The sequence below is a fragment of the Gallus gallus genome, chromosome 20 (genome assembly GCF_016699485.2).
Source record: "Gallus gallus isolate bGalGal1 chromosome 20, bGalGal1.mat.broiler.GRCg7b, whole genome shotgun sequence".
Lineage (NCBI taxonomy): Eukaryota > Metazoa > Chordata > Aves > Galliformes > Phasianidae > Gallus > Gallus gallus.
The window spans coordinates 3,492,014-3,518,235 of record NC_052551.1 but is presented as its reverse complement, the minus strand read 5'-3'; the positions used below and the strand labels follow the sequence as shown (position 1 = coordinate 3,518,235).

Sequence of the window (26,222 nt, the reverse complement as noted above, 5' to 3'; positions counted from 1 at the left end):
TAAGAATCCTTGTTTAAATGTTCTGAGTAAAAGCAAATAAATCCACCCGAACTGCTTTGGCCAGCAAAAAAGCCAAGTTGCTTTTTGCAGAAAAATGGTCAGCTTTTCCAGCCAGATAACACAGAGTAAAGAACATAAATTTTTCTATGCAAAATATTTGCTTGGGATTCAGTGGTTAAGATGCTGTCTTGCATAACAGTATTTTTAGCAAGACTAAACATATTTTCCTGAGTAGCTTTGCCAAGGTAGACAAGGTGAAGTTCTCAGGAATACTGCCCAGCAATCCACGTGGCTGTCAGCACAACGCTGTACCTGCTGGTCCCATCCTGCTAGAGCAGTGCCACCAAAGGTAGGGACACTGCATGGGCACAGAGCTGGGAAACGGGAAGGAATGCAGGAGGTGTACCGGTATGCAGAGCTATGCTGGGAGCACGGCCCACTCTTCTCATGCTCCCCAGAGTGGGGAAGGGACCAAAACAGGGACCACCTGTGAGCTGCACAGCTTGTGCCAGCTGCATAGGGAGAGCCCTGGGGTACAGCTGTAGGAAGCCCTGCAGCTGCATGAGCAGAAACAGCATTGTAGCTGAGCGCAGCCCCTGCCGGACTGCAACGTGTCCCTGTGCATGGTAGCACAGAGATACAAGGAGCCCATGGAGCAGAGGTGTGTGCCATTCTGCCCCCACCAACCCCACTGCAGAGCTGTACAGGAGCTGAATCTGTGGGATAAACAGCCTGCTGCTCCTCAGCCCAAAATCTTTTCTGACAATCTTTCTACATCTCATCAAAATACACAATTCATATCTTCTAAACCCTAAAGGATTTCTCCTACGATTTCATTTGAAAAAGCCATTCAGCTCCCCTAAAACCATGAATTCCAATCACCCGCTCAACACCCTCCCTGGCTGCAAAGTTCCTGCTCTCACTCAGGGCTATGAGGCTTTACACCATCATTTTGCTTTCCACACCAATCAAAATCTTTCATCAGAAAGAAAACGAACCCTGTGCCTGAGACATCAGGGCCTTTAAAAGAGACTTCACAGCATTCGCCCCCAGAGGGCCTTCATTTGTGCACAGACTGTTTGCGACTCTCACTGAACAAAGTCACTGCTGCCCGTTTCCTCTTGAATAAATGCTGGGCATCGTTTTCTGATGTGCTGGGGGGGAGTCCAAAGTCAGGAGAGAGCTGGAAGCCTTCCATCACCTTGGAGAAGCAACATCTCGTTCCTCAAGGCATAACAGCACGAGAGGAAATACTTGCGTTGTATTTTTTTGCAGATGGATTAGGTGCTACACAAATAAAACCCAATTCCTATCAGAGAAGAGGTCTTCCCCAATCAGGTTTGCTGCAGTAGGTTTCCTGGATCGTTCACCTGAACTGCATTTGCACAAAAGCCACAGGCTATAAAACACATCGTGTGTAAAGCAAGTTAAAAGCTGCCACCAAAAAATGAATGTTTCAGTGTTTAAGTGACTTTCCACGCTGAGGTGTCTCAGAGATGTCCATTAGCTGAAATGAGGCACGTCTCATTGAACCACTCAGTGCTCTTTGCAGAGGGTAAAGGCACGTGGCAGCCTCACTATGGAGAATATGTTTGAGGGCCTGAAGCCAAGGGAAGCAGCATGGCCCCAGCACCCAGAAACAACTGCACTGTGGATATTGCAGTATATTTTACATTAGAAAGCTTTGGTTGTAGCTGTGTTATTTTGTTCCCCAAATGGAGACCAGAGGAATGAAAGACCTCCAGATACCTCCCAGTTCCAATCCTGCTCTTGTGGTCCTGTAGTCAACTTAAAATCCACACGATAACACTTTCACTGCACTTCTAAAATATTCAGCATGCTTTGCAAAACTCCTGGTGGAGCACACTTGCTGTACTCCATTACTCTTGCCAGCACTTGTGTTCAAAATGAGAGTTGAGAAAATAAACATTTGTTTCCTATCACAATGGTTTGTTGGATCCTCACTTTGCATCATCTGTAGGAATACAGTCATCGTACCTTATCAAACATAAATGGTGCTCATCTGAAAATACACGAGATTGGCTCCATCCCCTTCACTTTGTTTGGCAGCAGCGCTCCAAGCAGCCTTCCTTTCACCCCTCCTTCTTACGACCTATTCCCCCTAATGCACCAAAGATACTCGGGATTCTTTTAGGCTATATTAAAAGGCATCACCATTAAGAGAGTTTCAAGAGATGAAGTTTTAAATAGTCAAATTTATTCTACAGGGGAAGCTGGAAGAGTAATCTAGCTCTGCCTCTTCCCCTTTCACTAATGAGCTGGAAAAGGAAGCACCAAACTGTTGGCTGACTTTGGCTAGCTCCAACTCTGCTTTACAGATAGGAGGAAAAACCTCTTTCAAGCTCTGCCTTGATTCCTGGTCCTCTGCTGAGAGCCCTCACTTGTACTCCATTGTCACCGATGGGAACTTGCATCACTATCTCCTACTCCCTTTTACCCTCAGAAGTGTTTGGAGAAGCCAGAAGAAAACAGCTTGGCTTCTCCATGACATTGTCACAAAGGGCTGGGAGAAGCCACAGTGCCAACTCACTGCTGTGTCAACGTCTGGATGCAGAGCTGGAGCAGGTGGCAGGGAGGAAGCTAACAGCTTTTAGCCTGTCATGGTGAGGAGGTAAACAAGGTTAACTGCTGCAGATGTAGACTTCAGCTCTGCACATTGGGAACCACACAATAAAACCAGACTTGAAAGATGCTGGCAAATGGACCTTGTTAGATTTCAATTAAAAAAATCAAAACTGGAGGAGCAGAGAACACAAAAGAGTGGGTTTTCTGCTGAAGATATTTTCTTCCTTTTGAAGGCCTCTCTTTTACTTCTCTCTCTCTCCCCCACACTGCCCTGTATTTTTCAAACCCATCACTCTAAGCCATTCCTCCTGCAGTGGGAGCACAGGGCAAGCAGAACCCCCCCAGACACAGCATGCAGCACTGCAACCACAGGCATGCATGGAAGGGACACTGTCCCACAGTGCTTAGTGCAACCACCTGATGTACCCTCACCTCCACCTATCAAACAAGTCAGAACAGTTTAATTTGCTGTATTGAGGTCTCAGACTCCATCATAACAAAATTCCAGGGAAGGGAATTAGCATTAGGCATTAGGCCAGGGGCTTCTACAAATCAGAACTAGGGAGAGTACGTATACATTGCCACAGCAACCACAGGATTCAAGTGTCTCAGTGACAACAGTGCAAAAGCTGCATGTCTACCCATTTCCCAGCCTGAGCTGCAGTAACATCAATACAAACATGCAGAAAGCTCTTGGCTAGCGCAGGCCTAGAAATTCTTCCAGTCTCGATTCACAGTTTCAATCACAAAGCTTGTAAGGTTCAACCCCAAATAGCATAAGAATGATCACTTCTTCCTGAACACATCAAAGCTGAGTATAGTATTTTGCACCACAGTTTTTTAGCTTGATTTCCAGATTTTACAGACCTGTTCCGTGTTCTCTCAATCTATTCCATCAGCTGAAAGATGGCAATAGGCATGGAAGAAGAAATGGAAACATCACACTTAGCCATACATAACAGGTAGTGGGAATGTCTGGTGGGTGCTACCTAAACTTACCCTGAAAGAAGAGCACATCGTTCTACAGAAGCAAAATGCTCCTACAGTGACATCTTGAATTATGCTTTGCAGCAATCTCAAAGGGATTTAGCAGCTGTTCCTGGACTTCATGCAATATTTGTGTCTTTTTACCAACAAGCATTCAGACTCTGAATAGCAATAATGAGAACGCAAACTTGACTGTGGCTCAGCTTTGGCTCCTAAGCATAAGACACGAGTAGGTTAGAATCAAAACGTGGCAAACTGGAGTGCAGACACCTGGGCCTGAAAAGTCATGCTGAAAACTTAGTTTATGCTGCTTCTCCTTATTTCTTATTAAAATAATTTGGAGGTTTAGAAGTGAAACAGATTTATGAATTCGCCGGGGAACTGGAGAGAGTCATCACGTAGTAATGGAAAGGCAGTTTTTATATTGATTCAAATTAAGGGTAATTTATTGAAAAAAAGCCATGATTTGCATGAAAGATGTTGCCTGAAGACACAGCAGTCTAAGCACGTCTTGATACATTTCATGCATACAGACACAGACTGGTGCAACTCACCCTGCTAAGTGAATTAGCGAGCTGCACTGCTCTGCAGTGATTCCCTTGGTTTCTGATCAGCAAGAGAACACCAATCAGTCACAAGGCTTTGTGCTGACATAACTCAATCCTTTTGCACTTCAAGAGCAGCTTCTCTTTTTTAATATGGAGCAGTCTGATCCTTCTTACCCACTCTGTCCTTCCCAAGCAATGAAACAGTGCTATGGTTGTGGGGTGCACCAGGACCCCTCCTCAGCTGCCTTTGTCCTCATGGGGCCTTCACTGAGGACATCTTTGCCATAGGAGAGTAGATGAGAACCTTTCTCAGGGAGCTCAGGTTCCCAGCAAGGCCACCTGGGCATATACTTCAGTCCCAGTAAGATCAATGCTTTCCAGTCAAAGCCACTTGCTAAGAGAAGCCACTCTCCATGTGGAAGTTTAAGTCTTCCAGGTCTGGTGTTTCTCAAACTTCAGATTTGAATCTTATAATGGAATCATTCCAGTGGGAAGGGACCCTTTAAAGGCTATCTAGCCCAACTCCTCTGCAGTGAACAGGGACACCCACAGCTCCATCAGGTGCTCAAAGCCCTGTCTCCTGACCTTCAGTGTCTCCAGTGATGGGGCATAATTTGTTGGAGAGATTGCAACTGTTACAGAGAACCTCAGAGACCTCAACATGCCAACATTTCCTGACCCAAATGCTCTGCCTCCATTCAGTACCAGGATCTCTCCAGCCAGAGTGATGGGAACACAGATACAGACTGCAGACAGAGACCCAGCTGAGTGCCAGCAGGACCAGGTGAGCATGGCACTGGTGGCCCAGAACAGTACTTCCATTCCTAGGCTGTGGCAAGGAACAGCTTCCTATGCACTCCCACTGCCAGCAGCTGGGATGTAGTTATGCACCCCCAAATGTCAACTCAACAAGCCTACTTCTTCTAAAGTATCCTACTGCAAATCACTCCTGTTCACAAGAAAGTCTGATTTCAATAAATGAGTGTATGAAAACAGAAGAAAGGTGCACTGCATTCACTTGCCTTCAGCACACGATATATCCTGCCATTACTCCACCACACCACAAACGAGTTCATCAGAGATGCAGTCTCCACAAGCAGGCTATGTGAGCAGCACGCTGGGCAAGCATGCAAGGTATTGATCTCACTAGGCTAAATGCTCACACGGGACATAAGCCAGTTTCCATTTGCGTGTACATGCTCCAGGAGTTAAGGATTTGATAGAAGCAATCACTCCTCAGAGGCAGAACGGGGTCTGAGCAGCCCAAGTTTGCATTTTGCATACACATGGTTTAACAGCAGGGAAGCATGCAAACAGAATTCAAACAGCTTTATGGGAAAACTGGCTTCTGGGGGAACTGCTCCATAGCAAACAATAGTAGGAAGCAGGATTCAAAGTAAATCTTACAGCCAAGGAGAAAGCCCTTGTGATGGGGGAAATGGCATGAAATGCTGAAAAGCCTCTTACAAAGGCAAATTATCACACTGCATAGATGGCTAAGGGAACATCTACATTCCCAGTTTGTAAAAAGCAGTAATTAATACAGCCAGAGAAAATGTAAAATTTAATGAATAACTGAAGTGTTCAAACAAATTGCCAGTTTAATAAAGTGGGATGACAGAGGCGAAGTGTTGGGAGTACAATCCCAAGGTTCTGTTAGCAGATAGAAAATTCATGGATCGAGTGAGAAGAAGAAAAGGTGATTTAGCATCAAAGGAAATAATTACTCTTCAAGTAAATAAGAATTAGAATGAACATTTACATTGTCTCTTCTCCTCCTCTGAATGTCTCCAAAGCTCAAACCCATTTTAGTTTACACACTTAGATAATTAAAGCTCTAGAAAGAATATAATTTTTAATGAGCTATTTCTGGACAAAACCAGCACAGCTTAAAGCACACCCAAGTACTCTGACTATCACATCAGGTTTCTATTAGCTTCCGCGGTGCAGTAAGTTCAAAAAAATTGCTTCCTCCTGATCTAGTTATGATTCTGTTTTTAAGCAGGTTTTAAAAATTAGAAATACATTGGAGATTTTCGTATATAATGGCTTGAATTCAATAAAATCACACTCAAACCAGTAAAAAAAATAATTACTGAGTCAAATTCTCAGCTAAGACAAGCAGGAAAGCCTTCCTGAAGCTGCAGAGGTACCGGAGCTGGGCAGTTGGTATGGGCAGAAAAGCCCATTCTCTTCCCAGCTGCCAGTCCTACAAGTTCACATCTCACTGTAAGAGCCAGGCTGGGTACAGCTCTCCCCATGTCCCATTAACATGAGTTGCTCTGCAGGCCACACTGCACCCGTGAATCTGTTTTCAAACTCTGTTGCTTGTAATTAAGTCACAAACCCAAGGCGATCAGAGCACCAACAACGAGACCACGAACCAGACAGCTCTTCTCCTTGCAGAAGCTCCAGTTCACAGTCATTCCTAACAGTCGTATCCACCTTCCTTGATTACACACATAGAAATCCATCACTCCTAACTTATATCCTGCAGGTCCAAATATTCACAGTCTACTGGCCAGAACACAGTGTGACACAGCTAATCACAGCATACCTGGAACAGCATTTCAGGTTGCATCTTGACTTGTGCAAACACAGCCATCAGGGAATTAGTCTGACCCCACAATGTTAACAGAAGCAAACCAAGCTGAAATAACTCCTCAGAAAAGCACCACTTAGCATTCATTCACCATGTCATCATAACCTCAGGATGGCTCCCAAAATAAGAAGCACTGCCCCCACAATTAGGATATGGCTCTGCATTTCCATTCCAGACACGCATACCGTGTTTAGAAGTACGGTACAATGAGTTCTCTAAGTGGGAAGAGAATGCAAGTACAAGAGCACAAGCTATACTCTGACACAAAGTCATTATTTTTCCATCTCTGATGTCTGCAAGACCTGCTCACAAAATTCATCTGCAGAGAGAGCACTCTTACAGCAACGGGGACCTGCGTAGTTTCAGATCCTGACAGGCATGGGGGCTTTTTCCTCACCTTTTTCACTCCCACAGTTGCTTCTATCTTCCCTGTAACCCTGCAAACTAACCTGTGACCTGAGAACACAGTCACTAGAAACAGCTCGATGCAAGATGAGGTTCCCTGCTCAGGCCCTCCCTTTGCAGCACCCAGCATCTGAGATGCTGACGGAGCTGTAACATCTCCCAGGAATGGTACCAGACAGGGACTGTAGCTGCAAACCACGAAGAGAGAGCAGAAAAAACCAGTTTTGGTTAAGAGCCAAGCAAAACTAATCAAACTTCAAGTCCACTCTTGTTAGACAAGTCTATCATCGTAACTAGCTAGAACTTGGATGTAGACGCAACTCCCTTCCAAAAAAGAAAATAATAGCCAAGGCTGTTCTTACAGCATATCTTCTCCCAGTGAAGGTGAGAACCTTAGAAATCACTCCAGAAACAGACTCAGATGCAGATATAGCTGCATAGAAATTCAGGTTGTTGAGCTACAAAGCAGTATCCACCTCACAGCCCAGTTTCCAAACTCCTTAGCATAAGGCAGGAACCCCTCAGCTCTTGGTGCTCATCCCTTGTCCCTGCTGGGGATGCCTGACATTGGCTTCTCCATGCAGCAGGCTCTTGGCAGTGATGTTAAGTTCCATTTCATAGCAGAAGACTGCAATGATACCTAACAATATTCCCACCCACTGAAGCATATTTCACTCCAGGGACTTTGGTGTGAAAAAGAAATGCTGTTGAACAGAAGGCAACATATCTTCCTCCACGTTCAAATCCAGGGACTTGTTTGCTTGCAATGACAAGTAGAAAAAACAAGTGTCACCTCAGAGCAGAGCTCTGTCACCTCATCTGTTACCTCCTTTAAAATAAAGACTCTCTGAGGGGCAGCTGAAGCGGAATGGGTTGTACCAGATTGCAATGCATTTAGCTGCTGGCAGTATTTATAATCAGGAAGGTTTATAAACAGAAATATTTATAAGCAGTAAATTCAGAGGTTGACACGTTGCTAAAGCTGTGCTAAACACAACACGGTGTGCTGTCCAAATGCTGCGTCCCCTCAGGTGAGAAGGGGATGCCAAAGAAAGCATTCTTCACATACACTAATGCCTGTCCTCCTTCGGCATGAGCTCCCAGAAATTATCTCCAAAGTTTTCTAAAGGAAACTAAGTGGAAAGCAGAATTAATTTCTACTTTCAGGCATTCCATCTTTCATGCCCAGAAGTTAGCACAGAGATTGAAAAAGAGATCTGCTAACTGCTTTTGCAATTACTTTATTTTAGTCTGCTTTGGGCTATATGCAAACACGTGAGAGCTGAGGGACAACATGCCAGCACTTGGCTATAAGGACGTGCAGCAAACAGGTCTCCTAACAACCAACGCAGTGCAATAGTACCAGCTTACTGGTTCAGACTTCCTGTTGATTTTCTTATCTACACCAGCACGGTGTGTGAATTTACGAAAGGCTTGGGACAGGCCCGTGAAAGTGCTGAGAACCTCCTGTCTAGAAGGCAATTCAGCCAATCTCATCAAGGACTCAGCCTGCAAACAGCCAGTGACAGATCCAAAACGCATTCTCCTAACAACCTACACACGGACCTACACACAGACTGGTGGAAAAGATCATGAAAACGCTGCTATGCTGGTTGCTGGCATATTACTCTTACTACAATCAAGAAGGCACTTTCAAAAACAGACACTCATTCTTAAAAGACCTGCTGTGCAAAGCAACAGCTGCCAGAGTACTTTTTTCCTATGCTTATCTAACTTGAGACAACACTGAAAATCCTGTGTGGAACTGCAAACAAGTCCAGATGTAAGTTCAGCTTCAGCATGTTTCTGATTGTCTACCAGAACAGAGGAACCTCTGTTGGGCTTATCTCATTCTTAATTGATTAATCACAGGCAAGGCTCCCACCAGCAGTGTGTGCCCCCAGCATATCATTAAGGATTACGCTCACAGATATTCTGTTTAGACAGCACGGCATTAAATCCCAGCAAATAATTTGGACACTGAGATGTGCATGGATGGATCCCTTTAGGAGTAAAGCTGCTAAAACAATTATGTGATGATGTGAAAAAGCAGTGGGTAAACCACACGTCTGGATTCTTCTCAGGCATAAAAGCTTCACCAGGGCTTCTTCTATCTCAGCTTTGTATAAAAGAAAAAATATAGCCATTGCTACCATGCTTCTCCCATTAGAAATGTCAAACACTTGCATCATTTTCTTCTTATGAGGAGCTCGGGGTAGCAGAGCACCAAAATGTTCACGCAGCAAACACAACTGTGGCTCACCAGTACCATCTCTTTGTATGACAGCTAATAGCACGCTGCTGTCCTGTACGGAATTCCTCGTGGAAAGGCTGCTTGCAAGTGGCCACAAGGTCTGCCTGACTGTACTTAAGGCTCTCAGTACAGCAGCTAGGAGCAGATGCCCGTCATGGTTCTGCCGCTGCTGCTGAGATTACACAAGTTAAACTAGTAGCAGGTAACAAGGGACTTCCTCAAAACTCTTTCAGAAGCAGCTTTCCTGGTGCCTGATTACCATGACAGACGAACTGAGAGGCTGAGAAGCTCGGCTGACAGCACAGAAGACCTTTGCCTCAGGCAAAGCAGAATGAATTCCCCTCGTTCCCAAGTCAATGCAATTTATAGCCCAAGGCTACGTCTCATTACTCCTGCCCAAGCCAAGGTTGTTGGAACTTCAGTGACAGTTCAGCAACAGACTTGTCTCTCGCTGGCACTCCTAAGGCAGTAGCCACAGTTTTATTTAGCTGGAAATCTGCTCTGCTGTATAGAGAAGTTTAGAGAGGAGGAAAAACTGTTCTGAAAAGTGAAGCAATATAGAGCAGATCTTATTTAATAATGTTGTGGTTTAACCTGGCAAGCAGCTGAACACCACACAGCCTTTGGTTCACTCCACCCCCCTCAGTGGGACAGGGGAGAAAAATCAGAAGAAAAAAAAGGTAGAATTCTTTTGTTCCATTTTTGCATGATGTCATATGGTATGGAATACCCCTCTGGCCAATTCAGGGCAGCTGGCCTGGTTCTGCCCCCCTCAGCCCCCCACTGACAGGACGGCACAAGAAGCTGAAGAACTGAAATGTCCTTGGCTCTCTATGGTGCTGCTCAGCAACAACTAAACCATCAGAGTGTGAACAACACCCTTTTTTCTCCTAAAGCCAAAACATGCATCATAGTGTCATCTGAATCTGGGAAGAAAACTCTCCAACTGCAGTATGGTGTTAGAAAGCAGCACTCCTTTATTCCTCATTACACATACCAGGTGACCTGACCAATCAAGTGTACGCTCCCAGAATTCAAGTTCTACATTCAAACAGCTAAGACGTACATATCATAGAATGGTTTGGGTTGGAAGGGACCTTTAAGATCACCTCGTTCCAACTCCCTGCTATAGGCAGGGACACCTCCCTCTAGCCCAGGTTGCTCACAGCCCCATCCAGCCTGGTCTTGAGTGCTTCCAGGGCAGAGGCATCCACAGCTTCACTGGGCAACCCGTTTCAGTGTCTCACATATGCAATACAATGGCATACATATTCATTCCTTTCCAAGAACTTATTAATATATGCTAATATCCTTCTGGGCATGCACAGTAGGGGCCTACAGTGGTCTCAGTCCACTATTTTCTCCTCATTTTCCCATCATCAGCTTCACCAGTGAGACTTTTGGCTGACCTTTAGCTATTTCTTCCAGTTTTCCAAATTTCCATTGCTTGTTAGGCCATAATGAGCAACCTTCTATCGTAGCATACTATAACCTAAAGCAATATATGAGAAATCTGAGGAAGAAGTCCTTGCACCTGGTGGATAAAAGCAGTCTATTGTGATTCCGGTGCTCCTGGGAAGCAGGATCATTGAGAAAAATCAAGGCTGTTCACACACCAAGCAAAGCTAAACTGGAAAGTTTTATAACTAGCACTTATTGACTCCTTGTGCTAAACTAATATACCAATCCCTATTGCTAAATGAGCCTATATCAGTACCAGACACAGAAAATCAACTGTTCCAGCTGAAACCAGGACAAACAATAACTAAAAAAAATGGCAGTAACCAGGAAAAGAGTTTTATCTACCAGGCAGCACTACTTACTCAGCAGCAGCATGGACAGTATCACATAGCTCACTCTGAATAAGGACAGAGATAGGTAAGGATGTATACTTTAGTCTGGGTAATCTGCAGAACTTGGATAATTTCCAATCTGTCTGTGCCACAAATAAGAAAATTACAAGATAATAATGTTGTATACCCATTATTGTGTTTTCCTCTAAATTTAATACAAGTTTCACACTGTCATAAAGACATAGTAAATGGAATAGCTCTGAAAAGGCTTCTAGCTCAGCAGAAAAAGGAGCCAGGCGCTAAAAGAAACAGTGTCCTAGACCGTATGAAGATGGAGTTCTATGTTCATGATCTGTGTTTGCATTTCTCAATGCCAATTTCCAAGCTAATAATCACTCTGCAACCACAACCCCTCTGTGGTCTATGTAAACCAAACCACCACCCAAAACTCACTATGTGGCATTACTCTGCTGCCAGTACTTCAAGCTACAGGAAAAGCTAAGGCTTGCACACACATACACGAGCTATCTAAAGTGCACGTCAGTTCCTTAGCGCTGCTCCCTCCGACAGCACAGCTTGAAACTACCATCACTCAGCCACATGTGGGTGCAATTCTGCACAGGAGCTCATTGCGATGGCCTGAATTTGCCCAGCAGTTCATAAGACCACATTTCTGACTCTCAGAAGATGCCACAATGAGCATCAGAGAAAGATCATCGATTCTGAAATACAACGTAGATCTAGACAGAAGCATGTCAGACAGAAGGGTGAACCTGACGAAGGAAGTGTTCCACACAAAATACAAGAGTGGTGTTAGATCTTCAAGGGACAGGACTGAGGATAAGGAGGAGCTCCTTGAATTTTCACAGGGCAGTTGTTTTGGATTGGATTTCACTCCTGTTGAAGGATCAAATACAGTCCTGAAATGGAGTTTGAAAAGGAACTCTACTCTCTGAGGCCAGAGCCAGACTTTCTTCACGGGTATCTGAAAAAGTACATGCTTCATTGCCTCAAGACCATATCTACACCATATCCCTTTCTCTCAGCTCCAGGAGGACACAGAAGCTGACTCCAATATCAAAGAGGACATCAGGATACTACATTAACGAGACATTTGATCAGCTCTTCTTTCTATCAGACTTTCCTCACTCCCACAGCTCTTCCATTACCTGATCCCCACCACCACCGGTTCTGTGATTCATCCAGGCTCCCATGCGTGCTGCCAACAGCCTGGGCAGCCTTCTCCTAAATCACCGTGATTTTCACCAGATGATTAGGAACACAAAAACAGAGCTGGCTGATGCTGCTATGCACTCAAATTCTGATTTCAAGGTGATTTGTGTTCCCTTCCTCCTTGGTTTGTAAGGACAGGAGGGGAAGCAGCAAGCTTTCTTTTGTGTGCTTGGAGCCAAATAAGGAATTAACTTGCCTAGCACAGTATCTGCTCCGAAGTGTATGGTACCTCAGGAGGACAATCAATTTCATGGTTCTCTAAAGCTGATTGAAACATGATTACACAGCAAGCCATAGGCTCTTTTTTCTAAGACTTGCCAACTGCCTGTACTTCTTAGGAACAATTACTACTGCAGGTGAATTCGGATTGCTACTGGGATGGACATTAGTCTCAATCTTATCAGGAAGTTTCAGACATTTGGGGGTACAAAACTAAGTTAATTGTGCCAAGTGTTACACAAAAGGTATAATCTGACGAAAGTTATCTTCTAATGAACAGGAAAAAGTGGGTTAGTGAATAATCTTCCTCCAGTGCTGGACTTCAGAGCTAAAGAATGTATTTCATGACTGGATGACTGGGAACATTTTCTGTTTTAAAACTCAGTTTAAGCCAGGTGATTATTGCTACTTATGTCCCTTCCCAGCCCAGTGTATTTTATCCAGGAGGTGTGCGGAAGCAAATGCCTTTTGTTCTCCCATTCATGGACTAATTTTTTTGGAAGAAGGTTAAGGGAAAGTTAAATGGCATTTCTGCAAGCCTTTACAGCCTTACCTTTAAGGCTGGCAACAGGTGGCAGACTAAAAGCCCTGAAGAATAAAGTCACTTAATTTAGGCACAGCAAAAGCAAGGCATGGTTAGTATAAAAGGATAAAAATCACAGCACAGCTCTAGGAATGGCTGTGGAAGTTAACCCAGGGAGACCCTGCAAACAAAAGAGGCCCTTCTGCTCCCTAGCCTATTGACTCCCACAAAGAGGGAGTCAATTAAACCTGAAGACAAACACGGACAGAATGGACACAGAACATAGCCCAGACTTCAGCAGGATCAGGAACGTCAGGACTGAGAAGTCTCACATATTCTCCTTCTTGCCCAGGCTCCTCCTTCCCATTCGTATTTCCTTAGGACTTTATTACTTTTTGTTTTCCATAAATAAAACTAAATTTAATGTCTATGAGAAAGGGAGAAAAAATAGAGTAGGTAACAAAGCAATTGGGAGTGCCGTGGTAATGTATTCAGGCCATTAAGGATTTCATTAGGTTTACTAAAAGGTCATTAATGATAAAATATCTTCCTTTATTTTACATACTTTCTAAACATTATAGTCTGTTCTGCCATTCAAGCTTGCACCCCACTGACATTAATTAGCATGCTATATATTAAAGAGAGTTTTTAATGAGCTGCTATTTCATATGATTTTATTGGAGAGCCTCATTGTTCAGTTTAATAGCAGAAAATGACAACTATAGAAATTGCTTTGATAGGACTGCAGAATTGAGGTGGTTATTCAACCCCCATGCTTGCTCCTCAGTTTGTTCCCGATGTCAAAAGCACTGCTTAATGTCTCTCAGAGCTGGTTTGCCGTGCTGCACTTGCTGTAGTGAAAGCTGTGGGCAATGAACAAAACCCCAAACCAACAAAGGAGTAACAGCAACATCACTTTCAGCTGGTCTGTGCGCCATACATCACAGAGTAACAGCAGCAAGAACCACACTGTGCCACATTTATAGATAAAATATCAGTCCTAGCTATTAAAGTAGCCCACATTTGTAAGACTACATTTTTCAGTGATGCAAACACTGAACTATCCATTTCTACTTATTTTCCAAGTTAAATGCCTGCCTCGCCCTAAGCTGCTTTTTAAAAAGCAGCTGAAGTATAGAAACAAAGAGAGGAGCAAGGAAGCCCAACAATCCTTCTCTCATGCCAAAACCTGGCAGCTGCCAGGCACCTCCTCTGAAGCTGTCCCAGCCTTGCTCTCAGTGATGCCACCGGGGTGGCACAGAGCACAGAAAGCAGAGAAACAGTGACAAATGGAGAGGGCAAAAGAGGAAGCAAAGTGGTTGGTAAGGAGAGTGAGGCATGGAAAGTAAACCCAAAACTAGACTCATAGTACCCAGTGGATAGCAGGACCATAGAAGTCCCAAGCATGCAACAAGGATCACTGTCAGATCAGTTTCCAAAGGAACCATAATGCTGGCACCTCCTCTTGAAGGCAATGAGAACTCTACCTTGACTGGCTTTTACTACATTTATTTTGTGTACTTGAAAGCTTTTTTAATGCATGTCCCACTAGATTGTAACCCTGTGCATTTATGTACATTAGCATGCAAACCACTGTTTCATAAGCTGATCCTTCCTGAAAAGGATCTTACTTGTTTTCTAAAGAAATCTTAAAAAGCATTATTTGTTAAGGGCATTCTTCATGCAGCTGCGTGCTTCCAAGCTGTGCAGCTTCTCCTCTGTTACACATTTCCTCAGTTGCACCACTACACTGAATAAAGCCAATTCTCATTTTTGCAGGTCTCTCCAAAAAGTAATGCCTCCTACTTATTCCCATGGAAATCGCAACTGATACAAAGAACACAATAACAGTATTTGATAGAGCACATTCTCAGCTACAAACCAATGTTTTTCAACATAGTCACCACCATGAGCTGTGCATTTTCACCTGCAATGAACAAGAGCTGCATGCCACACTGCATCAGCAGGGGTAACCCATAGTCCACAGCTGTTATGATGGTGCTGTTGGGAAAGTGCTGCACACAGAGTCCAACTTTCACTGCGCTGACATTCACTGCTTGTTCTCCATAAGCATTCAGCAAGCACCAGTGAATGTCACTGGGTGCCATTTTTTCCACATGGAGGGATTCAATCCCACCCCTTTGCTTCAAATATACTCCTATATCCAACGCTACTCTGTCAGACTGCCCCTCTGCTGCCATCTGTCACACAGCAACAAAATTGAATGGGATATTGGTGGGAAGGTTTAACCTCCTCTGCCATCTCACCAACATCTACCTCTGACACTATACACCAGCATCATTAAACCGGAGGCATTACTTTCAGAGCAGCCCTCATACAGTCCTGTATCTGCACTTTGCTTTCAAATTAGTGAACTGTCACATTTTGGGAAGGAAGATACTGCAAGATCTGAATCTGGAGATGCTACAGAACTTTCTTTGTAATACCACAAGTGCACAGGTACACTGGCACATGGAAAGATGAGATGGAAGGGATGGGATCAGGAACCGAGCAGCCAAGAGATATGTCTGAATGGGAGAAGAGGCCAAAACTCTATTTTCTTCTAGCAAAGAAAACAAAGCAGCGGAAGGCAGAAAGAAAGAGCTCACAGACCTACAGAAAGGCTCACTTTTCAAAACATTTCAGCTCCATTACAAAAAAGAAAAAGTGTTGGTTTTCTGTCCTTATCATTTCATTTGGTTAAGAAAATCTAACATGCACAAAAAATAATTCACTTCTTCCCTTTTAAAAAAATATATATTTTTTTTTAGCCAAATGCCTTCTCTCATTTGCATTGGATTTATATTGCTGTAACTCTATTGGCATCAAAAGAACAATAAAAAGGTAATTAAAGAAAGTGTTGTGCTCAGGGGACCGCATTATGCTTTTATTTCAGGAAAGCTTGATCAAGCAGTTTTTTTACCAGTTGATTCATACTATTAATAACAGCAGCCTGCTATTTACCTAGAGGTTGTCATACATTTGAAAAACACTGACACCTGAATTCCTCAAAAAAAAAGCCTCTCATTTTCTCATCATGATGTTGCTGGAAATCATAGGATTAAAAGTGCACCAGTAACAACTGCTTCCAAGTACATCTTGTAGGTAATGGTGAGTGAGCAGCACACAATTAAGAATCCTATATAGTTCATAGACATTTGCTCAAAAGCTCCTTAAGGTGCTTATTCAAAAAACAAAATCATCCCTAAATGGGAAATCATTCAAACACTTCTGTAATTTGAAGGCTGCAGGAAGCTAACAGGGGCAGAACGGGAAGAGATGGGGGCAGCCCTGCAGGGCCAGCTGAGCCTGCACCTGAGCACACAGCCCTGCCTTAGGGCTGCCAAAAACCCACACCTGCTGCACCTCCTGCCCTGTCTTCCTAGGATGTAAGGAGCACCAACAGCCAGCAGACACTGCCCCAGAAACTATCACACAGACGCAGCAAAGCATGATTCCTATAATCCCGCACACAAGCTCTAAATTGACCCAATCCACTTCACTCCTGCCACAGCATTTTATGCTTCCAGATGTGACAGCAAAAGAAAAGTCATCCAGCTTTGAAGGAGCAGCCCTTGCAAGCACTGGTTCCCCGCACTGCTGTGCCCAGGTGTAATGCTGTAACACAATGCAAAGTGCAGCAATAGCAGCAGTTGTAACAACGAAGTCCTAGGCTGCAGCAAGTGAAGATTTGCTCAAGTGTAATAGCCACAGAAACAAAGGAAAGAAGCTGCTTACCTTTGAAAGGCCTCAAAGATGCAGGGATCTCCAGCAAAAAAAACACTTACCTCCACCACCAACCCTTAAATAAGGTCTGGGAAGGGGTGGATCCTGGCTGCAGCCCTTCCGGTCACTCAGGTGGATTGCTTGCAGCTGAGGTCCCCTGGGCTGGCCCTGCCTTCTCACCAGATGCTCAATCACTGTTTCAGGCAGTGACTTGCAATTCCACCATGTCAGGTAAGCAAGGCTTTCCCTGCAGTAGCAGTCACTCTAAGTGCCCAGGATATTGCTAACAGGTTGCTCGGGCTCATGCTAGAGTTCAGGGTCTGACAAGGAGCTTAGAAGCCATGTTTATCTATTAAATACCACGAGGGGATGGTGGGAAGGGGAAAGGCTCCCTGTGAGATTCTACTGGCAAACAACGCTGGACTGACAGAGGTGCTTCTCGGATCCCACCAGAAGTTTCTCACTGCCCCTCACCTTGTCCCAGAAGCAGAACCACAGTCTTATGGCTGACATGTCATCCCAATCCTGCTCAGAGTCATATGTATGGACCTTCTCAATTGTAAAGAAGAGAAAATAAACCACTGCAGTCAGCACCATTCATTTTTCACATCCTGGCCTGAATCCTAACTAAGAGGTGACCACAGCACTGGCAGCGCCTAACCAACCCGGCCACCAAGTGTTCTGAAAGCACGACAGTCAGCAACCATACAACTGATGCTGAGCCAGTGCAGCCCTCTTCCAGCACAATTCTGCACAAAAATCTGTTAACTACAGAACTAATTTAGCTGTGTATATATGCACAGCTTTCCTAACACGCAATCAAGAGGACGAAGCGGCCAACTATAGAGCTGACAGCTTCAAACTTGAACAGATTATGCATGGCCGCACAGTTTCGCTGCTAGCTTAGATTATTAAGGGACTCTAATTTAACACAACACAGATGCAGTAAAGCACTTATTCTTCCTATAATTGACTTTCATGGACTCTGGACAAACAACATACTGCAGAACAAGGCACCATATAAAACCAGTGTCAAAGGAAAACATTAGTGCTGTAGACAGAGAAAAACATCCAGTTGTGAGAAGACTGCATTGTGAAATGTCCTTACAGGAGGGTGAGAAAGCTACAACCAAACATACAACTGTTAATTGATCATTTTCTGGGTTTTGAGCACTTAACAGTGTCTCCTTAATGCTCTCTTAATGCTCAGCTAAATGCAGCAGCCAGCTGTGTGTAGCATGGACTTCCTTCAGTGCACACTTAGTGAGCTTAGTGAGAAAGCTCAGTCCCAGGAGTATCGTGCTTCCACAGAACGCAATTGAGAAGCTGTAAAATGATTGATTTTCATGGGAACATTCAAAGCCACTTCTCACTGAAGGCAATTTCTGAGAATTGTCATCCTTCTACTATTTTGACTGTAGAGCTTTCTATAAATTGGTTGCAAGATTTTGTGGTTGTTGCTTTCCTTCTTGAGGGAGCCATTTTTCATTCTTCTTAACAAAAAAAAAAAAAAAAAAGCCTTTAAATAAACAAACAAATGACTAAGCCAAGTTCACATTTCAACTCTTTTGTCTTCAGGAAGAGTTTACTTGATACACCTTACTGTAGGGAAGATTTTATTCTAAAAACTTCAGGTTTCACAAATAGCTGTAAAAGGGATATGAATACAAACAGGAGCAGAACCGTGCGGTGGGTAGGTACCACATCAGATCATCAAGCTTCATCTTACAATAAGGAAGCAATTGTAGGGGCCAAAGCTAGGAGAAACTCGATTCCACTCCACTGTAAATGCAGGCAGTGCATCCCACAAATGTTGACCCTACACACAGCCATCTAAGAGGCAGTTTGCATGTAACGACCTCTCCTGCTGAGAAAGTGAGCGAAGTGATTGAGAAGAAGTGGCATATTGGCAACTGGAGAGATGTTGTAGGGCAGACTGCAATTTCAAATGGAAACGTAGAGGATCTGTAACCTCTGATGCACAATTTAAACTCAAATCCACTGGGCTTAGAGCAGCTAGTCTCTAAGCATCCCATTAAAGAGCTGAAATAGTGCATGAAAGTCCCTTACATTATTATTCCTAGCATCTAAATAGGGATTTGCAGCATTTGGGAAACAGAGACTGAGAAAATTAGTAGTTAGAAGCTGCAAATACATCCCTATTTCCCAAGACCCCATGTGCAACCCACATGGGACTTAATCAATGTAAAGATGAGAACATAAGTGATTACAAGACTATACCACGCAATGTTTAAAAAGACAGTTTACAGTTTAAATGTTGCCTTTAGGCATGGCTTTGAAAGGACTTCAATAGGCTGACTCTTTCTTCTAGCCAAGGAGCTGAAAATACTGCAGCCACACTTGAAATGCTTCTAGGATTGTAATGCATTGTAACAATGCCTTCCCCCTAGTAATATGACAGGTACTTTAGACAGGAATGCTGAGGGTTTCTTTGTTGGTGGTGATTTTTTTATTTGACCTTCTTCCCCACTAAAGAAGAAACATTCTAAAAACTGACAATTAGAAGACATTGATTACACACAAATAAGATGCTTACGACGGTGAAAACCAACGTCAATCACTGAGTGCCCCTGTATGCTCACAGCTGCCCAAATAACCAGCAAAACGTAGCTATAAAACATTTTGCTTATTTACATTGTATAGATCAAATACAAGTTTTCAGAAATTACCTGGGTCCACCTGTGTGCAGGATGCACTTCCATTTGGATCATGGAACAAATGCCTGAAACAACCTCCTATAATCTGTAAGCAGGAGAATTTAAGTGCCAAAGCTGGTCCATGACCTTGAATTAGATTGCATGTTCCTGCATTCCAGGGACAGCATAGGTCCTCCCAATGCTTGATGCTGGTTTGACTTTACACACGCTTAGGATAAAAGAAAGAAGTCTTTGTTGCATGTCTTTGTACACAAAGGCTTTGAAGCTGAACTCCCACGTGGGTATAAGCACCATTTGATTATTAGGGATTTTAAAGCACAGCAGCTTTTGAAAAAAAAAAAAGGAAGAAAAAAAGAAAAAAAAAGGGGAAAAAAAGATTCAACAAGCTTTCAGACTTCCAGGAGACTCAATAGAGGGCAGAGCTTATCATGATATTGTTAGAATCCGCCACTCACTGCTCACTACGAGATGGCTGCAGTAACACCTTTCACAAACAGCACATGCAAAAGCACCTCTGCAGAGCTTTCTACCCAAACCAGAGTACCAGCAAAATCCATTATCACTGTTCAGCTATGTTTCCAAACACAGATTGATCTACTTGTCTCCTCTAACTACTTACACAACTTGAAGCTACCTGGGGACCTGGCTGTAGTTGGAGCTCCTCAGCTTTATGCCCCCTGCAGTGCTTACCTGCAGCAGCAGCCTATGCATCTCCCTAATGGCTCACTTGACTGGACAAACTGACACCCGCTAACACAGAACATGTTCATCACATTAACTGCTTTGCTGTGCTCCCCTAACATCCCCAGGATGCACTGCACCATCGCTCACTTCTTCCTGACTCACATCTCCGTCTTTCCAGCATGCTGATAACTGACTTGCAACTCCTGGAGCTCTGCACATTCTCTGGCAATGATGATTTCTGCTCCCTAGGAACAGACTACAATTACGTACTAATGCGGTGATCTAGAAGATTCCATTGTTTAAAATCCCAGCTGTGGCTGTACCCAGTGCCACAAAAGCTTAGAAAGGTGGGGTTTTTACTTGTTTGTTTTAAACAGCACTAGAGAAAAAATACAGTACAGAAAATCCAATGAGTCAGACCTAGATGATGATGGTACAGAAGGAACTATTACTTCATTTGGGGAAGGAAGATGGCTTTTTTGTTTTCATTTTATTAGGAATGTTTGTGCCAAAAGGTATTTGAGAGAGAGAGTCACCTGAACAATACCTATGTGTGAATCTAGGCAGCTACTCCCAGGTGTAATGCAGAACTTGACATCACCAGCTCGAATTTATAATGTGGTGTTTCTTGATCTGTACCTTGGAGGGAATTTTTCTTTAATAAATTTTAGTTGGTTCTTGGGCTTGTTTCTCCCTAATGACAGCAACACAACTGCAGAGTTTCTAGACAGCTGCAGACATCACTGAGTTTTCTGCTCCTGCTGGTGACAGAGCAGCGCTGCCACTGCTGGCTTTCAGGAACTGTGCTCCCTACAGAGACCTCATTAAAGTAGCACTGCACAGGCTCCTAGTTTGACCTCTTTTATTTTTCTTCCTGTTGCAGTTAAAGCCTTATACTTCTATCTAGATCAGTACTGCAGAGCACAGATACCTGAAAGAAGTGAAAACCTATCACAGACTAACCACTAGTTTTTTCTTCCTCTTTAATCAATAGGTTAAAGCAGCACCAGGCTATGATAACAAATAAATGACCAAACTCTGTCTAAAATGACAGTTTAGAGGTTATTACTAGTGAGGAATTACTTCAGCATGAAGTCTTAAAATAATGCTTGTAGAGATTCAGTTTCAGGTTTAAGTATCCATAGCAGGCTAGGGATTGAGCAAGCAATACAAAAGATGCAACGACCAAGGCAATACTGGAGGTTTCTTGGTATTTCCAGGAAGATTAAACTTCAACTGCAGGTAGCACGATCAGAGATTTCTATGGAAAGATCTATGCTTTATTTACTAGCAGTTTAAAATACAAAGTCTCCTGCTACTTAGAACAGGCACATGTATTTGCTTGTTCAACATCCTGACAGTATCTCTGAAAGCACTCTGGCCTCTCTCCAGATAATAGGCAACCACTCATCCGTATTTTTGTCTCCAGCTGGTGAACTCCATTCATGTCAATACACTTATCCTGGGGCGCCAAGGAGAATGGGAATGTTCTGTATGAATTTTGGCATTTCTTGACAAACCTCAGACACTCCAGTTCTCCTGGTATTTTTAAACACTTGGACTTTCATCCTTTTGGGGAGTGGGAAAAGTTGGAATTCACCTTGACTTCTCTTTGGCTTCAGCTGTCAAATATGCATAGAGTCATTATCAGAAAAGAAAAGATCTGTTTGTGCCTCACTGAGACTCCAGCAATGGTATGACTCGAGGGGCAAAGGCACAGTCATGAAGCATCACTACCCTGGAGGCATTAAAATATCTCTGTGCAGCTGCTCAGCCAGAAAAGCTACTTGGTTTGCTGAAGTCCTTTCAATGAGCTGAGCCCAAGGCAATATTTTAGAAGGAAACTGCCTCTTTAAAAATTAAAAGGAGTTATTTTTGCATCATTTGACTGGGATTGCTTTAAATGTGTTCCATTATAGGTCACGTCTGCTGCCAGAAAAATAATGCATTCGCAACTGATTCTATTCAGACCAATTTCTTAAAAAATACAGAGAGCTTTACTGTGTAACTCCTCACTCATATGCAGAGGATAGCCCACTACACCTGCAAAAGCCATGAAATTCCAAGGGTTTGCTCAAGTTCAGGACAGGTCATCTGCAATCTGCACAGATTTCCCCAAGTGTCTCCACAGTGACCAACAAAACACAAGTTCTTACTTCAGTAAAAGATTATCTCTTGGCAAAATTTGCCACAAATACTGGTGAAACATTCCTCCCCAATCCCCACCTGCCTTGAACTAGAAAACTTTTTTAGTGACAACAGCAGACTACCTCAAATATTCTTATGTATTTTATTCAGGCTTATCACAGTGTTTTCTGAAATCTCCCAGAGCTCATGACTGGCTTAAACGCATATGAGAAAGGCCCTATGGCATATGTGCTTTGACAACAGCCAGTTCTCCTCACCTCATAAAGTGTAATGATGCCATTTGTCTCATTTGGAGGCTTCCACTGAACATAGATCTTCTCTTCAAAAGGTCCTCCCTGGATGGATTCCAAGGGAACAGGTCCAGGAACTACAGGAATTAAAAACAAACAAACAAACAAACACAATGCTGTGTTAGAAGCTACCACAAGCTCCAGCTGCCACACGTCAGAAGACACCAAGAGACCATCAGGCAAAGTTCATAGCTGAAAATAAAGAATAAAAATAATAGTAATTAAAGAAAACCACTAAGTGACAAACAAAATTAGAATGTATGACAATACAAAGCTAGCTCCAGTAGTCTACAGTGTTCCAGTAGTGTGGAAGTGTTTTCGTTGCATAAGCACATAGACTGATGCTTCCTGCTTCCATACAACATCACCAAATAAATGTTTAATTTTACCCCATATTATGCATTTATTTTTATTGCCAAAAACAAGTATTGCAGCATGTGCATATTTTTCTTAGTTTCTTTTCTATTCATATTTTAAGATGCAAAAAATATATATTTTAAATAAAAAGAACTTAAACAAGTTAACCCAATTCAACTTCACCTCAAATACACCTATTTGAATTAGTGCAAATAACAGTAATTAACTCTCTGCAGATAAAGATTGACGTACAGAAGGTAATTTAAGCAGTAGTATTTGCAGTTCTCAGAGAACAGCCTCAGTGCATAAAGACCATTGTCCTTCTTGCATGTATTGTTGCACCACTGGAAAACCTTGTGTCCTTGCAGTGCAGTGCAGTGAGGCATTGAGACACCTCAACAAACTGGCCAGAGGAGAACACCAGTAGTGCTCACTGATCCATTTGGTAGCACTGCACTCCAGCTGGTCTGCACTGCTTTTCCAGAAGTCTTCTGACTCACTGAGGCAGGAACATAACCTAGGCCTGTCTTTACCACGTAAAAGAGTGATGAGATGGCACACTGTTCCTTTCGTCTGAGCTTCAGTACAACCTTCTTATCATTTAAATGTCTTGTCTTTCTTTTCTGTGCTGTTGGACTCCCCAGGCCATTCTATCATCACTGTAACATTGCAGAAATGTCCATAATGCCCACACAATGTCAAGCAGTGTAGTTACAGGGAGTAGCCTCTCTTTAATCCTCTCCCTGTTCTGGAATACAACATCCTTGGATTTCCAGTGGAGCTGTGCTTTATCTAGAAAAAGTTCAACACTATTGGGTCGTTAACAAGCCTGACACTGCTGCACCAACAAACTGCTTGAGAGTTGGAAGAATGGCACATCCACAAGGAAGCAGGATTTGCCCTTCAAACACACTGTGAGGATCAGTAATAATGTAGGCAGTGTAGCCTCCTTCAAAAATTATTTTCAGTGAGCAATTTCAGCTCTTCTTCAGCTCTCTTGGACAGTGCCTTCCCTTACTCATGCTTTCCACCTGGGAACATTACAGATGATATATGCACATGACAACTCAAGGCATTACACAGGTGGACAAGTCAGGACATGGCTAACTCTCTTTTAAAGGCTTAGTGTGCTGTCTTCTAATTTGTAAGACTGCAGTGCTGCATATTTACATTTTGCTTACAAGCTAAATCTTGTCCACCTACCTGCCTTCCATCAGATACACAGGATGGAGAGTGTTTGAGGACGGAATCATTTGGATGCAGTGCTAAAGGACAGTTACACTCAGTGGGAAATATATCGTGTCCTCTTTCACCTACACAACAGCAAAGCTGCAACCACCTAAACAGCCAGATTGTACCTTGGCATAAAGATGCTATGGGCTGCACACCTTTATCAATATGAAAGATTGATTTCCCTAGTTAAGGACAACATACAATTTATGTTTCAAGATGGCTACAAGGCCACCTAAAAATCCACCTACTCAAGCAAAATTTTAATGCTGTGAAAGATAACTAAAATACACTTCTAAGCCTGACTGATAAAAACCACACTCATTTTTTCAGAAAGATCTGCCATCCTCTTAATTCCCTTATATGATATATTGGATGTCTGGAACCACTTTCAGCTGAGAGAAACTTAGGAAAGCAACTTCTTATTGCTCTGGCAGAGGAAGAACATTTCTTTTTAACCCTAGACAAAATGGAAGCTTGTAGCTTAGGAGAGTTCTTATTCTGAAATAGCTCAGATGGGATAATAACACTTTAAAGCTTTCCATCAGTACTTCTTGAAAAGTGTTCTTTTGTATCTGGAATGGAAGAGTTAGCACCAAAAGAATTTAGCATCTGAGACATATATAAAATGTTACATCTACAAGGTCAGCATTAAGAAAAAACACTTTGGAAAGGAAGACATTATAACTCTTCCAGGACTGTGATGTAAAGGAACCAGAAAAAAAAACAACTAATGTCAGAATTATATTTGCCCATATGATAAAGGAAGCTGCTCTGTAGGTCCTGGGTAGTTCAGAACACAACTTCTACAGAATTAAACCTACTGCTGTTCAGTAACTGCTCAAACTGGTGCTTGTCATTTCCAAGCACTTCAGGGAGTCCTGCCCTTTCAAGAACACTGCTGTGAAATAGAAATTATTTACACCTACAAATTTAACTTGCATAACATACATCCTGTCCAGAGAAGCCATTTATAAGTCTTCTGGGACAGGAGATTATGCTGTTATTTACAGTTTGAAAATATTACAATGCCTTCACAAAGAAGCAAGCAAGCAAACCCGACATAACTTACCATCCTCCTCAGTCTGCACAACCAGCTCCTCACTCTCCATTTTGCCCTCTGGATTAGAAAGGGCCAGCCTCAGCCTGATGGTCATGAAGGGCCGAAGACCTCGCAAGGTGTAGTGGGAAGAAGTTTGGATGAGTTCCTCTGCCTCAAATTTTTGCTGGTTAAAGACATACTGGTACTGCACTGTGAGATTGTAGCTGTGGCAGCGGGTCACCGCATAACCAAAGGGCTCCCACTGCAATGTCAGCTGCCGGGAACGGATATCAACCACTTCTACATTCTGTGGTCCATGGACAGGATCTGTGAGGCAAAGAGAGAATAAATAACAAAAGAAATAACAAATTAATTCAACTTCAAAGGAAGTCAGCCACCATTAATACGCCTCCTTCCACATTGCCAGAGTATCTGAGCCCCTCACAATGGTGAGTGTTCTTGCCTTTGCAATGTAAAAGCGATATTACTCATATTTTCGAGAGAAGGAACAAAGGCAAAGGGAAATTAATGTCCAATCCACTAATGCATTCTAGCTGCTGAACCATCAGTGAAAATCCTGTCATAGGGCACTGAACAGAGGTCATGCTTCTGAGTCCTGTGAAATGTCACCGAACCCAACAATGGCAGCATGATTTAAGTAGTGTGGAAGCTGCACTTTCTTCACTTTTACACACACATTCCTTCTCTCAGTGAATGCAGCCCTAAGCGATGCAAGGAAATAGCAGTGAGAAGAGAAGGAACGAGCTCAGGTCTCTCACCATTCCACTCCTGCACCCTCCTTGCAACCTAAAGCCCACTCTGCTCAGTCCTACCCCGACTGAGGCACAGGAGTACAAGAACCAAGAGGGACGCTGCCAGACATCCTCTGCCCTAGTGCTGATGCTCCCTCCATTTTT

At 43.2% G+C, this 26,222-nt stretch overlaps 1 protein-coding gene across 8 annotated transcripts in view; it reads right to left on the bottom strand.

Annotated features, from left to right (window-relative positions):
- Positions 1-26,222, bottom strand: part of PTPRT (protein tyrosine phosphatase, receptor type T) — a 432,923-nt gene that overhangs the window by 121,845 nt on the left and 284,856 nt on the right. For all 8 annotated transcript variants that reach the window (XM_004946992.5, XM_040650803.2, XM_040650804.2 and 5 more), the window contains exons 8-9: positions 25,336-25,632; positions 22,644-22,753 (exon numbers count right to left, since the gene is read on the bottom strand). In XM_004946992.5, the coding sequence (XP_004947049.1) occupies positions 22,644-22,753; positions 25,336-25,632 (407 nt within the window). The remainder of the gene's footprint in view (positions 1-22,643; positions 22,754-25,335; positions 25,633-26,222) is intronic.